The sequence below is a fragment of the Fimicolochytrium jonesii genome, assembly GCF_025526975.1.
Source record: "Fimicolochytrium jonesii strain JEL569 chromosome Unknown EV422scaffold_7, whole genome shotgun sequence".
NCBI classification, from domain to species: Eukaryota; Fungi; Chytridiomycota; class Chytridiomycetes; order Spizellomycetales; family Powellomycetaceae; genus Fimicolochytrium; species Fimicolochytrium jonesii.
Window position 1 is genome coordinate 544,418 of NW_026515674.1, and position 13,954 is coordinate 558,371.

General features: G+C 53.3%; 5 protein-coding genes across 5 annotated transcripts; 2 read left to right on the plus strand and 3 right to left on the minus strand.

Annotated features, from left to right (window-relative positions):
* Positions 1-131: 131 nt before the first annotated feature.
* Positions 132-1,287, plus strand: EV422DRAFT_494804 (GTP cyclohydrolase II-domain-containing protein; the record flags this gene model as incomplete). Its single annotated transcript, XM_053067769.1, has 2 exons — positions 132-664; positions 741-1,287. The coding sequence occupies 2 exons, from the start codon at positions 132-134 to the stop codon at positions 1,285-1,287; spliced, it is 1,080 nt and encodes a 359-aa protein (XP_052926862.1).
* A 192-nt stretch (positions 1,288-1,479) lies between these two features.
* EV422DRAFT_619024 (uncharacterized protein) lies at positions 1,480-2,501 on the minus strand. The gene is made up of 3 exons (XM_053074053.1): positions 2,392-2,501; positions 2,255-2,301; positions 1,480-2,188 (listed from the first exon to the last, which is right to left on the minus strand). Exons 1-3 carry the CDS (start codon positions 2,421-2,423, stop codon positions 1,638-1,640), a joined length of 630 nt encoding a protein of 209 aa, XP_052926863.1. The 5' UTR covers positions 2,424-2,501; the 3' UTR covers positions 1,480-1,637.
* A 172-nt stretch (positions 2,502-2,673) lies between these two features.
* Positions 2,674-8,212, minus strand: EV422DRAFT_619025 (7 transmembrane sweet-taste receptor of 3 GCPR-domain-containing protein). Its single transcript, XM_053074054.1, has 18 exons — positions 7,778-8,212; positions 7,674-7,719; positions 7,551-7,607; positions 6,903-6,935; positions 6,780-6,826; positions 6,580-6,690; positions 6,472-6,504; positions 6,268-6,400; positions 5,870-6,211; positions 4,752-5,803; positions 4,259-4,669; positions 4,159-4,181; positions 4,009-4,099; positions 3,867-3,942; positions 3,659-3,798; positions 3,266-3,586; positions 3,095-3,193; positions 2,674-3,031 (listed from the first exon to the last, which is right to left on the minus strand). The coding sequence occupies exons 1-18, from the start codon at positions 7,985-7,987 to the stop codon at positions 2,786-2,788; spliced, it is 3,471 nt and encodes a 1,156-aa protein (XP_052926864.1). The 5' UTR covers positions 7,988-8,212; the 3' UTR covers positions 2,674-2,785.
* Positions 8,213-8,232: 20 nt separating this feature from the next.
* On the plus strand, positions 8,233-9,301 carry EV422DRAFT_403566 (uncharacterized protein). The gene is made up of 4 exons (XM_053066968.1): positions 8,233-8,311; positions 8,379-8,695; positions 8,758-8,964; positions 9,036-9,301. The coding sequence occupies exons 1-4, from the start codon at positions 8,266-8,268 to the stop codon at positions 9,183-9,185; spliced, it is 720 nt and encodes a 239-aa protein (XP_052926865.1). The 5' UTR covers positions 8,233-8,265; the 3' UTR covers positions 9,186-9,301.
* Positions 9,302-9,417: 116 nt separating this feature from the next.
* EV422DRAFT_566237 (uncharacterized protein) lies at positions 9,418-13,861 on the minus strand (the record flags this gene model as incomplete). Its single annotated transcript, XM_053072407.1, has 5 exons — positions 9,418-9,607; positions 9,686-11,909; positions 11,976-12,021; positions 12,087-12,230; positions 12,299-13,861. The coding sequence occupies 5 exons, from the start codon at positions 13,859-13,861 to the stop codon at positions 9,418-9,420; spliced, it is 4,167 nt and encodes a 1,388-aa protein (XP_052926866.1).
* Between the last annotated feature and the right edge of the window lie 93 nt (positions 13,862-13,954).

Consider the following 13,954-nt stretch of genomic DNA (forward strand, 5'->3'; position numbering starts at 1 on the left):
TCCCGCTGTCGCTTTAGAGCAAACTCGAACTGGGAAAAAGTCCCTCTTGCGGACCGGCAATGACTCCACCGGCCTTTCATATGCTAGACCACGGTCTGACAGAGCAAGGGTCCCCCCTGCTCCCACCTTCGATGGAAAGGACGCCTTCTCCGTTCTTTGCCGGACATGCACATCCCCGGCCCTCCTCCACTTCACCCTCCGGCCCGAGACGAGTGACAACGAAGCTAGCACCGCTGGTCGTGCGTTGCGAAGTACGGAGCCGCATACCATCACAGTTTGGCGGACTGTGCTATGTGCACTTGTACAGCAACAACAAGGACGACGAGGAGCACCTTGCGTTGGTCTACGGGGAGGACATTGAAAGCGCCACGTTAGAGGAAATGCGTCCGGGGGATACGGATCAGGAGCGGATGCTGCGGGGTGTAAAGTCCGTGGCTGGGGAGCGTCAGACGACAGAAAATGGGTCCGCTGACGGGGTTGTGAGCACAGCGCCATTAATACGGATCCATTCGTGTTGCTTTACGGGAGAGACGTTGGGATCGCTGCGCTGTGACTGTGCGGAGCAGTTGGAGGAGGCGATGCGCCTTATGGCGGCGGAGGGCCGTGGCGTGGTTTTGTATCTGAAGCAGGAGGGCCGGGGGATAGGGCTGAGAGAGAAGCTGAGGTGAGCATCCACTTGCTCCTTGATCCAATTGATAGGGACGAAGGAATATCTGGTTGAACGACCCACGTCTTTCCAGGGCATACAATCTCATTGACCTGGGCCACGATACGATGGCAGCCAACATCGCGCTCGGACATCCAGCGGACGCCCGGACGTACGAAATCGCGAGCGCCATGTTGAAGGACCTCGGAGTTCTCAAGGCGCGGCTGCTGACGAACAACCCAGACAAGCTGTACCACCTACAAAATGACGGCATCGAAATAGTAGAGCGAGTGCCTATGATTCCAGCAAGTTGGAGGCGGATGGGCGTCAACGTCGGCATTCCTGTCGAGAAGCTACCGCCTTCTGCCATCACCACCGCATCACAATCATCTGTCTCACCATCTGCAGCAGCATCAACATCACCATCCTCATCATCACAACCTACAACACTACTTAACACCAACGGCACGCATGCAACGCCGATACAGTTACAGGACAGAGACGAATACCTGGTTACGAAAGTGCAGCGGATGGGTCACATCCTGAACATCCCGTCGCAGGTGCTGGAAGCCGTGAATGGGGTGGCATCCGCTCACGCGGCAAAGACAGTTCTTTCCCAAAGTGGGACTCCTCAGCATTAGATTTTCTCATCGTATGTATACGTAGCACGCCCATCGGTTTCCCCCTTTCCCTTATAACTGGATGATCGTCATCCCTGCACCGGAGATTAGCGCTGGAAAGTGGTGGAAGAGGAAGATCAGTTGCTTGCTTGGGGTTTTTGGGCAGGCGGATTTGTAGACGCATTATATATACTCTCTCATACCAAACGATGAATATCTTTTTCACTGCTTCATATACACACGGATGTTACTCAAAAATCGAACGACAGAACAGGGAGGAAGATGAAAATGCCTCGCTCGTGGTAGAAACACGATTTGGTTCCCGTCGCCCACGACGCTAAACCTACGCCGTCGGGAAAATCCTAACATGCTCACTTATACTTCCGGCCCTTGTGCCCCTTATGCTTTCCCCACCCGCCCTTATGTTTACCCCACCCCTTATGCCCCTTATGCTTCCCTCCCTTATACTTCTTGTGCTTGCCACCTCCCATGTGTCCTCCACCCATCATTCCTGGAATCACCCCTCCGCCGGGAAACACGCCATGACCTCCTCCACTTGAGTGACCACCACCATGGGTTGCGGCGTTCATAAGCCCGGAGATGGCAGCAAAACCGGCTGCGCCGCCCATAACGCCGAGACCCATTTTCCCAAGGCCTTTGTCATCTTGGGCACCACCAGGCGGTGGGTTGTGGTGCGGGGGAGGACCTTGCTGCTGCTGGTATTGAGCGTACTGCTGGGGCGTCGGGGCATAATTCTGCTGCTGTTGTTGTTGGTGTTGGGGAGGATAATTCTGCTGCGGCTGACCGTGTTGACCGTAATTCTGCTGCGGTTGACCCTGCTGGCCCTGCTGACCATAGTTTTGAGGAGCACCCCCAGGTGGACCCCTTGGGTCCTCCCAAGACGATTTCCCGGTGGTCGTGTCTGGAGGTAACCTGTCCTTCAGCGAAAACTCTCGGATGCTATGCGTGAGGGGTATGCTTGACTTACCGACGAAGAAGTTTCTCTGGTAATTTGCATCCCACTGCGTGATCCAGCTACGTCAAAAATAAGATTAGTTCTTGCAGTTCACACATCAGCACCATCGCGCGCGTCAGTCCAGGGTGGTGGGCAATGGCCGTGCATACCCGGGAGGCAGGGGTCGGGGGTCGTTGTTCATTTTGGCGAAAGTGAGATGATGTTTGGAGCCGGAGATGGGTTATGGCTCTTGTGTTGGGCGTAAAGATGCGAGCGCTCTTGAGAGTGGATGTGGACATGTCCTTCGTCACCGTAACTTTACCGAGGGAACCGGCTGCGGGTCTAATTGTACCGAGAACCGGGTACCCTTTTTGACGGCCGTCAAAAAAACACGTATCCAGTTGCACTGTCAGTTGAAAGTTTATGCTAATGGATGGACGAGGGAAGTAGTCCTCGAGAATCGAAGGTAACATCTATCATTCTTCGCAACTTGAAACAAAGAGTGTACTACATCTAAGCCATGGCGCACATGCAGCCCACGCGTAATCATGCTTAGCGGAAAAATTATGCTTCCACGAACGAAGACTTTTGAATGGCTCTCCCCGCCGAGCGAATCGGAGACGTAGCGGAACTTGCTTTTCCTCCTTTAGCATTTCCAGTAATTGCTGAGAAGAACGAGTCGCGGGCAGCAGACGTTGTAAACCGGAGCTTGAGAGTCTCGTCCTGGGATTTGAACAAGATCTCTGTTTCGCCCACCTGAGTGAAGTTACCCGGAGAATAGTCGTAAAAGGAGGCTGGCTGCTGCCGGAACTGCAAATATACTATATGGTCAGCACCAATTACACAAGAGCGGAACGTTGGCGTCGGCCAAACCTTTTTCAGAATCAATCGATTCGAGTCTTTCAAAATGACTGCTTCGTGCGCTGTATACTTTGAGAGTAGGCCGCCAGAAGATACTTGGAGCATCGGCACCTTTGCAAAGAACAAGTGAGTGGATAGTTAAGAGTAGCAAAACCAACAAGAAGCAGCTCAGGATTTGCTGACCTCTATGTACAGCTTTTCTGCTGAAGGGTCGCTTTTGGCGGCAGGCGCCATGATCGTCGAGCGTGCGCCGCCGCTGCTCTCTTCGATGGAGGACCCTGCTTCAAGAGTGTTTTTCGAAGATGCGCCATGGGTCGCCACCCAGGCTACTGAGGCGATGAGTTTTGGAACGAACATTTGGCATACGAGGAATGTGCTGGCCACGACTTGCAGAAAACACACGAATATCGAGCGAACCCTAAAGGGAAGCACGGTGGACGTGTAATTTATCGGCGTGAGGATCAGGGATACGAGTAGGAGTATGTAGATGCATGGGATAATGTGCTGTAAAGGTCACCAAAGGGTTTCTTCAGTTTGAATCCTCATGTTTGGTGCGATATAAAACATAGGACGTACTTGCGACTCATTGAAGTCGGATTTGACGTTGCGAATCCTAACAGCCAGGTAGATCCCAGAGAAAAGCCAAAGAGCATTGTACGCGATCAGTATGGCGCTTGCCGCATCACCGGTTGACGGTTTGTTCGACGCGCAGCCAACTGACATTAAAAAAAAACATGCGTCAGAGGCAGATGACATCCAAGAGCAGAACCTTTCACACACATACTGTATTCTGATCCATTAGGGTCCAGCAGGAGTTTCGGGCGAGGGATGTCTATGCTGTACCACACAATCAAGATGATCTGATGACGTGTCAATTAGTAGGAAGAACATTCAGAGAGGAAACGGTGAAGAGATGTTCTGCTCACGATATCGACTGTCACAGCGAGAGCAACCATTAAGCCTAGAAAGTTGGACTTCAGCATCCAGGGAACATTCCTCGCCTTTCTTGCATAATTGCTGTGGGCAAGGTTAGTACATTGAAGCTCTTAACCGTCTGTGCAATCGACGATAATTACAAGATGAAATGGATGCGATAAGTCTAAACAAAGAATGCAACAGTTAGAAGGCCGAAGAGAACACGATATCATTGGACTTCTGCATGTGTGTGCTGCTCACCTTCAGGACAAGGTTCCCCAATGCCAACGTGAACCCAATAGCCACAAGAGCCGGTTGCAAAGCGCAGGACAGTCGGCTGGGCATTCCAATGTACGTGTATACATCCGCCAGTCCCAGTAAACCCCCGGCTACAATCAGCATGCAGAACGTCGGGCTTGCAGCCACCATCGGCTTTGCGTTCCGGAAGAATATGATTGCAGCGGCAATGGCAAACGTCCCGAGAATAGCCAGCGTGTTGATGGAAGCGATGGTTGCGCCGATACCGGACGACCAGAGAACGTCCTGATAGGTTGCGCAGCGAGTGTCAAAGCTGTAACCGTCGCTGTACTCTCCTAGCGGGCATTCCTCACATTTCCGGTCCGCTTCGTTCAAGTATGTCCCCGGTGGGCATTTGATGTGCACATTGATAGTCTGGCAGAGTCGCTCCACTCTATCCCATCGAAAGCCTTGTATGCGAATGCAGTACTCCAAGTACGGGATTGACAATTATCACCTCGACCGTGTCCGTTGCGGCGAGGCGGGTTCCGACGGTGGCAACCTTTCTATTCACCCTCAAAAGTGACCTCTCGGGATCCGGGATAGCCGCTATCTCGAAGGTTAACTTATCCCCGTCCGGGTCTGGCCCCGCCAGATTGATGTTGACTTTGGATGAGGTACCGTTGAGAACCACGGGAAAGCCGTAGCCCCCTACAGGGGCACCTGAGGGATACAGAAATGGTTGGGCGCCGGAAAGCTGAGCTGTGCCGTTGCTGTCCCAGCAGGGATGCTGCGGTGGCTCCAAAGCATTGCATTTGCCATCCCCAAGTGGACACCACGGTAACACGTTCGGCGTGCAACCACCAGGCACAAGCAGCCGTCCACTCCCACTTGCATCGGCAATCGGATCCGAGTTGGAGAAGGGAGTGGAAAATGCAAGTGCATCGCGGTGTGAGTCAAAGGTATAGTACGGGAGTAAACCGGGTTGCAGCTCGGGTTGTAGCTTCTGATACATTGTAGACCTGATTTGAGCGGGGCCTCTCGAGTAATTGAAGACTCTGAACTCGTCCAAAAATCCGCGGAAATAATGGTCTTTCCCCCAGAATGGCCAATGACAGACATGGAGGCCACGGAGCATATGCCCTGTGAATGGGAACGTGGGCGAACTTGCGGCGGCTTGGCCATCTATATAAATGGAAATGATGTCTCCATCCGAAGTCACGGCGACATGGTACCATCGCTGCTGATACGGGGTTGCATCGGCTATGGCTGCTCCGTCTCCCAGCTGTTTCCACGAGTGATAAGCTTGAATTTGGCCGGCCGCGTTGGGAGCGTGGGCCAGGAAACGACCCTGACAATAGTCCGTCACTTCCCAACGAGTCTTGTTGGATGTTCTCAGGTCATTACACCAGCTTCCACCACCGGCATTGACCTCGGAGTTTCCAATGCTATAAACAGTGCCGTCCAGCTGCGGGTCCCAGTTGTACGCCCACCATTCGATGGTGTACTTTAAATCGGTGTTTGGTACCCCGAAAGTGAAATTTTTGTCATATGCGAAAGAGTTGCCGCCTGATGTGTGTTTGTTACGTTAGCCCTCACTATATATAACCATGCGCGGTTCGCGGCTATGCATACCATCGCAGAAGATAGCTCCTCCCGCATCGCCCACCATGGGTTTCCTGTTCGTTTTCACTATCAAATCGAGCTTAAGACCCGTTCCCAAGGTAGAAGCGCCTTGCAGCACATCATATTGCAGAAAACACGACCGATCTTCCTGGGGAGTGGTCGCAGTGGCGGCAGGTGCCTTCAAAACTAGGGTCACATGCCCAGGCAGCGAAACAGGCCCCGTCAAAACACTTCCATCGTCCTTCCTCGAGATAACTACATTCGGTGATGAGCATGCTGGTAAAGCGGTGATCCGGATCGTTAGTGTGGAGGCGTCGCTGGCGGACTGCCCCGGTAGAAGTGACAATTCATCTGTGAACAAACGGCTTAGAAAAGTATCTTGGTCCACATGCATCGCAACGACGTACATGTGCCATTCCAGTGAGGGGTGGCGCGAATTGCTTCCAGGACATGCACCAGGGCTCCGTAATACGGAGCATCCGATGGGAGGATTGTGGGCATCAGGCGCTTCACTGGAACACTCTGCGCTTGACTCACTGCCTGCGGACAGAATGTTAAGCCTCACTCGAGCCTCACTCAGAATGCGGACGGCGTCATCAGTTATGGTTTACCATGGTAATATCCCACGCACTGGGAGAGAGGTCCTGAGTAACGAAACCGATATCAACCACTGCACGTGGATCTGGAAACCACAGTCAGGAAACTACACCAAGATCTACCGGCAAGTTGAATGGTTGTGAATAGTCCCAACTGTCGGCATTGTAGTATGCGATCAGATTAGCATGCTCGCCGCTCGTCAGCGACCGGTACCTCGCCGCCGCTATTTCAGTCTGTGAAGAATCAATCCGATTACGAACGCCGTTAGAGCTGATTGGCCTGCGTGCTGGATGAGTTGACGTGAAAGCGTCCGGTAGTGTACCTGAGTGCGCGCAACTTTCCACACCCTGACCTCATCCAGGTCACCGGCTGTAAATGCATGTCTGATCAGTTTCTCCATACTATACCGAAGCATCCAGCACTCTCCGTCGGGACGACGACTTACTCAGGGAAGACGGCTGATCATATTGTGTCCTCCCTGTAATCAGTAGTGTTCAGTCTATGTGCAGTGTGGCAGCACGGTAGTATCTAGCTCACCGATGTTTATAGATCCGCCCTGAAGGTTCAAGGAACCAGTGCAATGTACCGATGCAACCAAGTTCCCATCAACGTATGTATTGACTGTCTTTGCGGCGCTGTCCACCGTTCCCGCTAAGTGGCTGCCCAAGCGTTCCAAGCGCATCAAAATGAGTCGCCATGCGTTTGTTTGGCTGAATACGACAAAACCAGTTCAAATTACTGCCAGTTTCCGTCAAAAAGTTTTAGCCCTTCCGTCACTGAAGCGGGCAACTATCGGTCGCCCTCGAAGCATGGGTCGGTCGAATCGAAACCCTCGGTGACGAACATGGGACTTCCATTGTCCCCTACTTTTAGGGCTATATGGTGGGCTCCCGCTGTCATGGATATTAGCCTGAATGCTTTTCGTGTGATGATATATGTATAGACAGTGGCCCTTTACTTTTGGTGCCCCAGAAAGTCTCCAGAATCGGCCAACAACATCCTGGCGAAGTGGACGGTTTGTGAGAATTCATTTGCCAGCACGTGGAGGGCTCAGACGGGTATCATGAGTACCCTCGTTCTGGTCCGTGAATACCTTTGCCTGGATTATCTGGGTCAATCGTGGGGCGTACCCATCCTTCTACAGTAATGTCTAGATGTACAAAAGGAATCAGTTCCTATATCATCAATGATGTTCATCATTTTGTCGGATACCCACCACTGTAGGCTTCAAATGCCCGTGATGAGCCAGCGTTGTACTGAATCTAGGAACGCCTGGATATAAGAAGCGCTTTCGAAGCGGCGTCGGAGCATGTTACATACCAAACTGGTTGGTTTGCCTCGAACATTATAATCAAACTTGTTCGAGTCGAGTAGATTGCGATATGCAACCTCATCCGAAAACTCTGTAGAGGAGTCAAATTGAAGCATCAACCCTGCGCCTCCGATCCTACTTGTGTCGACCGCGGCGCCGGCCGCCGATATCATCAACAATGGAAGAAGCCATTTTGAGATTATGGCTGCGGCTGGCATGGCTGGGGATGGCGTCCGGTTCGTCCGGTGCGAATGCCGTTAGTTTGTGACCGTGCCCTTCACGGACACTTTCCGCTTTGTATGGGGTCGTTCGTCAACGAAAAGCTGCACATGCACCAGGGTGCAACATGCACAAGCCGAATTTGGCGCAGGGTCAAAGGTGTCGAATCTGCTTGTGTCAGCACTCCGACCTTCGCGTCGTGGAGGGACGCAGCAAAAGCGGCTTGACCAACTAAACGCGGCATCTTGCAGATCTCCACAACCACACGTCTCGCAACATGGATATCTCGGATCTCGACAAGATCAAGGACAGTCTACAGAAGGGTCCGTCTCAAAGTGTATCTCATGAAGCACGGGCTTGTCTTTGCTGATGCCCCCTTGCCCACAACAGACCTATCCATGGCCTCGCACTCAGACTTTAGAGGTCATTGCGAGAGGTGCGGCGAGCCTGTCCTCAACGATACTGGACCTGGAGTCTCCTACAGCCAGGACAACATCTCGCATTCTTTTCACCGCAAATGCTTCCTATGCGCCGGTTGCAACAATTCTATCGTAGACGAGTTTTTCATGCATGGAGACAAACCTCATGGCAAACCTTATTGCAAAGCGTGTTATGAGAAGCTTCTCGGCTCGTGTTCAAAATGTCAACTTAGTCTGATTGGCTCGGAGATAATACTAGCTGGTAAAAGTGCAAAGTTCCACCCACAGGTATGGGGCGACGACCAATGACAAATGCAGGGTAGAAGCTGAGCTCACTCGGTATCTGCTAGTGCTTCCTGTGTTTTAAATGCAAAAGTCCGCTGCAAGCGCGATACTTTCAACAAGATGATCATCACTATTGTCGGACATGCTACGAGGAAAAGTTTACACCCGAATGTGCACGGTGTACGCAAAAGATCCTTCCAGATCAAGCGTCGAAAATCGCCATGGTCGAGTGGAAGGATAAGAAATTTCACCAGGATTGTTTCCGTTGCAAGGTAAGACACCATCTGCATGACATGTCGTTCTCTGCTGATAGCTTCCTAGTAACAGTTGTTGATGTTTACAGAAGTGCGACACGCCATTTACAGACCTGAAAGCGTTACATCACATTGGGGAGCTTTATTGCGAGGCATGCTACTTTGTGGTCATTAAGGAAATGGATATATCGATAGTCGCTGCAGAAAGCGGCGGCGCAGGGAAAGGGAAAAGGCCCTAAGTACCTGGCGAAATCTGGGAGACGTTTCCGTAGCGGCATCCGTAGAGGCTGTAGAGGCATAACGATTCAGGCAGGCTTGCAGATCTTAGACGGCCTGCGCCACTAGTTCTTATACCCCGTTACTAAAAGAGAAGGGTCACTTCAATAGTCGTGGTTATAAATTCGGCGAGAAGCATGTTCATTATGAGACATACTAAAGACTAAGATCGCCCCGGCGCGCCTGATAGATCTATTAGTCCCAGTTACTATCGTCGTCAAGATCCAGGTCTTCATCTTCAGTGATCGAGCCAAGCTCTTTCAGCACGTCGGCAACGTTCTCAGAGTTCGGATCGGGTGTGGGTCCTGTAGCCGATACGTTCGAGGCCTGCCTCGATGATGCGCCATAGGACTGAGGGTCCTTCCCGAGTGTTTTGCCTACAGGTCTGGAATGCGCAATATTCAGGTCAAACTCAGGTGTAGATCGCGATGAGTCGCATACCGAAACGGAAGAAAACGCTTACCTGGACGTCACCTTCTGGACCGGTTCATCGGATGAGTCTTCCGAAATCAGGACATCGTCCAAGTCATCGAAATCATCTGTGACGATCGACGCCTCCGAAACTTTTCTCAGAGGGACTCCTGTGCTCGGCCCCGACTTCGGAGCAGTCCCCAGCGGCCGCGTACGAGATGTCTCGCTTTCGCTGGCATCCAACGAGCTCACATCAAAGTCCGATTCGTCTTTCCGTTGTGGGATACTTCCAGCTGCTTGATTCCGCGGCGGTAGGGAGGACAGACCGAGCGCCGCCTGTGCTCGTTCGTAGCCTGTTCTCGCCGGAGCTTGTTGTTGCGCTGGTATGGAGGTAGGTATTGTTGTGGGCTCTCTCACAGATGGAAATAGGGAGTGCGGCTGAGACTGTATCTGCTGGTGGGGATGCTGTTGTGCACGGGATGCGGCATTCATGCCTGGTAGAGGCACGCGAGTAAGTGGGCGGACGTTCGGAAGCCACTTACGGGGGACATTTGACAACCCGCTTTCTTCGCTTTCTTCCAGGATGGCTTGTACCGCGCGATTGCCCTGCTTTCCTGCATGCCCACCTCTGTACCGCGGTGCAGGTTCGGGGACTGATACGTCCGATGCCGTCTCGCTATATGACAACGCATCAGATGATTCTGTCCGCGTTCCATCACTCATGGAGGAAACCGCAGGTTCACCCCTTTTCCGGCGTTGCGGTCGATGCGTGCCACGGGCCTTTCCCCTCGGTGGAGACGGTGAAGGGGAATCCGCGAAAGCCTCCACAGGGGTGTGCTGTAGAGGTTTAGCACCCCGTTTTGGTTTGTGACTCCGCTGAGGGCGTTGCGGCGAGATGGATTCTTCTTCTGATTCCGATTCCGTTTCCACTTCTTTTCGGCGATCCTGTTCTGGTGGACGGCGATGCTTTTGCGCATATGGTGCATGCCTCGGCGACCGTGTGGGTGAACCTGGACCGTCTCGCCTCTCTTTACGTTGATTCCGCTCGAAGGGTTGGGCGCTCATCGGTCCGTTTCTGTACTCATTTGGCGCGCGGCGAGGTAGAGCAGACATGGGCGACGGAGGGATTGGGGAGCCGTTCATTGATGCCTTCCGTCCCCAATAATCCGCTGCTGACGGCTGTGCCCTGGTGAAAGACAATGCCCGGGTCAGTCGCGAGAACCCTTCCTTAAGTTTGTTCGGAGATGGTGGCACGGAGATGGATAGCCGTCGATTAGGAGGCATGACAACCCGTGGGCGGCCGGCTGGAGGATGCTTAGACTGTCCTCGACCCCGCTGAGGGCTGGGAGGCATGTTCTCACGCGTGGACCTGGCAGAGTGTGGCGATTTGGCCTCGAGTTGGCGTTCAAAGTTTCGTCGGCGAGACGATTTGCGCGGCGATGGGGCTCGCTGCGGTCCCTGGGTGCGTCGGACTGGGGAAGAAGCTGTGGCATCGGATCCAGAATAGTCGCTGCTGCCTTCATCGTCCCAATTCACGTCCGCTTCCTGGCCGCCCTTTGCGCGTTTCAATGATGGAAACCGCATACCCCCAACAGTCGGTGTTGGCGCCATCGCCGAATATGGCGACGGGCCCGGATCTCTTTTGAACGTGGACAAAAGCTTGTCCTTTGCACCTCCCATAAAGCTGCTAATCACACTACCACGCGGCTGCGAAGCTAATAGTAGTCGTCCACGGTCAACGCTTACCCCACCCCGCGAACCAGCCGCGAGCGAGAGTCCTCGCGCAGACCCAGGAACAGCCGATGGCGGTCCAGTGGTGGCTCTTCCGCGTCTGGGTCGGTCCTGCCGGGGCCCTCGGCGGGTGATCTTTCTTCCTCGTTCCTCCGCGTTTGGCGTATGCGGCTCAAAGCGCATCGGGGACATCTTCGCATCCGTCACAATCGGCGGAGGCTTCAACCCTCGCTTTCCGCGATGCCCTTTTGCCACGTCGTCGACAGTTTCTTCCAGCCAGGCACGCATCCGAGCATACAATGGGTTCTTGGTCGCTGCTTCCGCCTGTCTCCGGTCTAGATTGGCTTGTGCGGTATCAAGCAGGGTGGAAATGTCTCGATGTGTCTCCTCTATCCCCCACTGGGCGTAAACATCTGGCGCATTTATGCCTAGCTTGCTCAGCTGGTGATCGACTGCGGCGCTGATGTCGTTTCTCTGTCCCGTCAGCATGGCCGGATCGTGAGGATACATGGTTTTCAACCATGAAGAAGTTGGTATTGGGGTCTCTGGTTCGTTTGAATTTGGTATCAGAATAGGCCGGCTTTGACGGAAGGCCATACTCGCTCCCATACCTTTATGCTCTTTCATCAACGCTTCTACACGATCCCAGGTCAGTGGCTGAGCAGAAATGTGAGGAAGTGAGCAAAAGACATCACATCATACGGGAGCATGTGATATCGTACCTGATTCTTCTTGACCCTTGCCTCAGCGGGAAAGGTGACTAGCTCAGGCCCGGAGTCGGAATCTGTGTACGCGAATGCCTGCACTCCACCCTGTGGGAGTCCCGAGCCCTGATCAAGGCGTGTTTTGAGGGTTTCCAGAGACCCCTTTGACAATCCGACACGAGCTCGTCAGCAAAAAGCCTTCTGATCTCTCCAAGGAAGACACACTATACCTGCAGTTTTGCAATTCGCGCCGCATCCGCCGCGCGTTTGGTCTCCAAATCTCTCATCTCCTGCACATGCCTCTGACAGTCATTCGTCTGTCTCCGACTCAGCTCGTCGTTCTCATTCCGCTCGTCCTCCAGAGCTTTCTGCAGCGCCTCGATCTGCGATGCGGCTTTGCTGAGATGAGCATTGACTCCGGTCTGGGCGCCGCTCTGTGATCCAGCAACAGCCCTTTTCAAATCATCGATGTCTTTCTGCACCCTCTCACGTTCCAATCGACGGGCTTCTTCCTCCTTGTCATCATCTACGTCTTTTTTCCCCGTATCTGATCGCAAGCGTGATTTTGCCTCCTCCAACTCCAGACGTTCGCGCTCACGCTCCTGCGTCGCCGTTGTTCTTAGATGTTGTAATTCCTGCTCGAACCGCAGCTTCTCCTGAGCCAACGCATCATCTAATGCCTTTTGCCGGCTGGCCATTTCGTTTGCTACTTTGGCCTCCATCTCTTCTCGTAGCTGTTTCTCCACGTCGCCGATTCGCCCACTGACTTTATCGAACCCTGCCATTATCTCTTCCATTGTCGGCTGAGCCGGTGGCTGCTTCGGCTGCTCAGCTTTCGGTGCGGCTTTTTGTGACTGTGGCATGTCCCCGTGCCGTCGTTGCACGTGGCTTTCAACATAGGGGTGGTTCACGAACATCTTCGGGCAAAACGGACATCGGTAATAGGTGGTTGGATGTGTCTTTTCCTTTGGCGGCGGCGGAGCGGCCGCCGGCCCAAGTTCTCCCGGCATTTTGGTCATGAGCTGATACGCATACATGCTTTTTCGGAGCACGCGAGTTTCTTTCCGAAGCGCTTGTATCTCTGCGCTCTGCTTAGCATTTTCTGCCCGCATTCTCACAACGGAACCATTGAGAGCCTCGGTTTGTCCTGCCAAAGACTGACGCTGATCCAGCAGGTAATTCTGGCAGTGTAGCAGGTATTCGATTGTGAGCTGAGATAGTTGAATCAGCTTGATGAAATTTGGATCGGCATATCGATCTTCAGCCTCGATGTCGCAGAAAGTGAGGTTCTCCATCATTTCCTGCAAAGACTTGATGTCAACCTCCTTCGTGATCTGGTCCACATTCAAGGACGCTAATAACTTCCAATTCAGCCTTTCTCTCCGGCGCTTGAAATAGAATCCAGCCATGACGGCTGGTAGAGACTCGATCATCGACGCGGCCGCCGACGTGCTATTCAGAAAGACACCGGGATCTCCCGCATGGGGCATTCTTTGCTGCATTCCACCAGAATACGGATTTGGCATGGTATCCGGAATCAAGTCGCTGTTTCGTCCAAAGCCCTTTGAAGGTGACGGCGGGTTAGGTGGTGGGACCGGGTTTCGTTCAGCTGCTTTGCGGTCTGCGGGTTGATGGAAGCGAGACCCGTGCCGAAGCAAATTGTGGACGCCGACGTGCTGGGCAAGGTAGGTTCGTGCACCTTGCGTCACCGACTTTTCCAGCTCAGAGTCTTCGGCGTTGAGGGTTGGGATTGGGAACCAAGGTGAGGACGCGGCTGCTGCGGCGGCGCTCATATGGGCGTGGACTCGACCCGGCAGCTGCTCTAGAGCCGCGAGGCGAGCTTCGGATGTGGCAAGCTACGGGAAGCGCAAAATGACGGTAAAAAA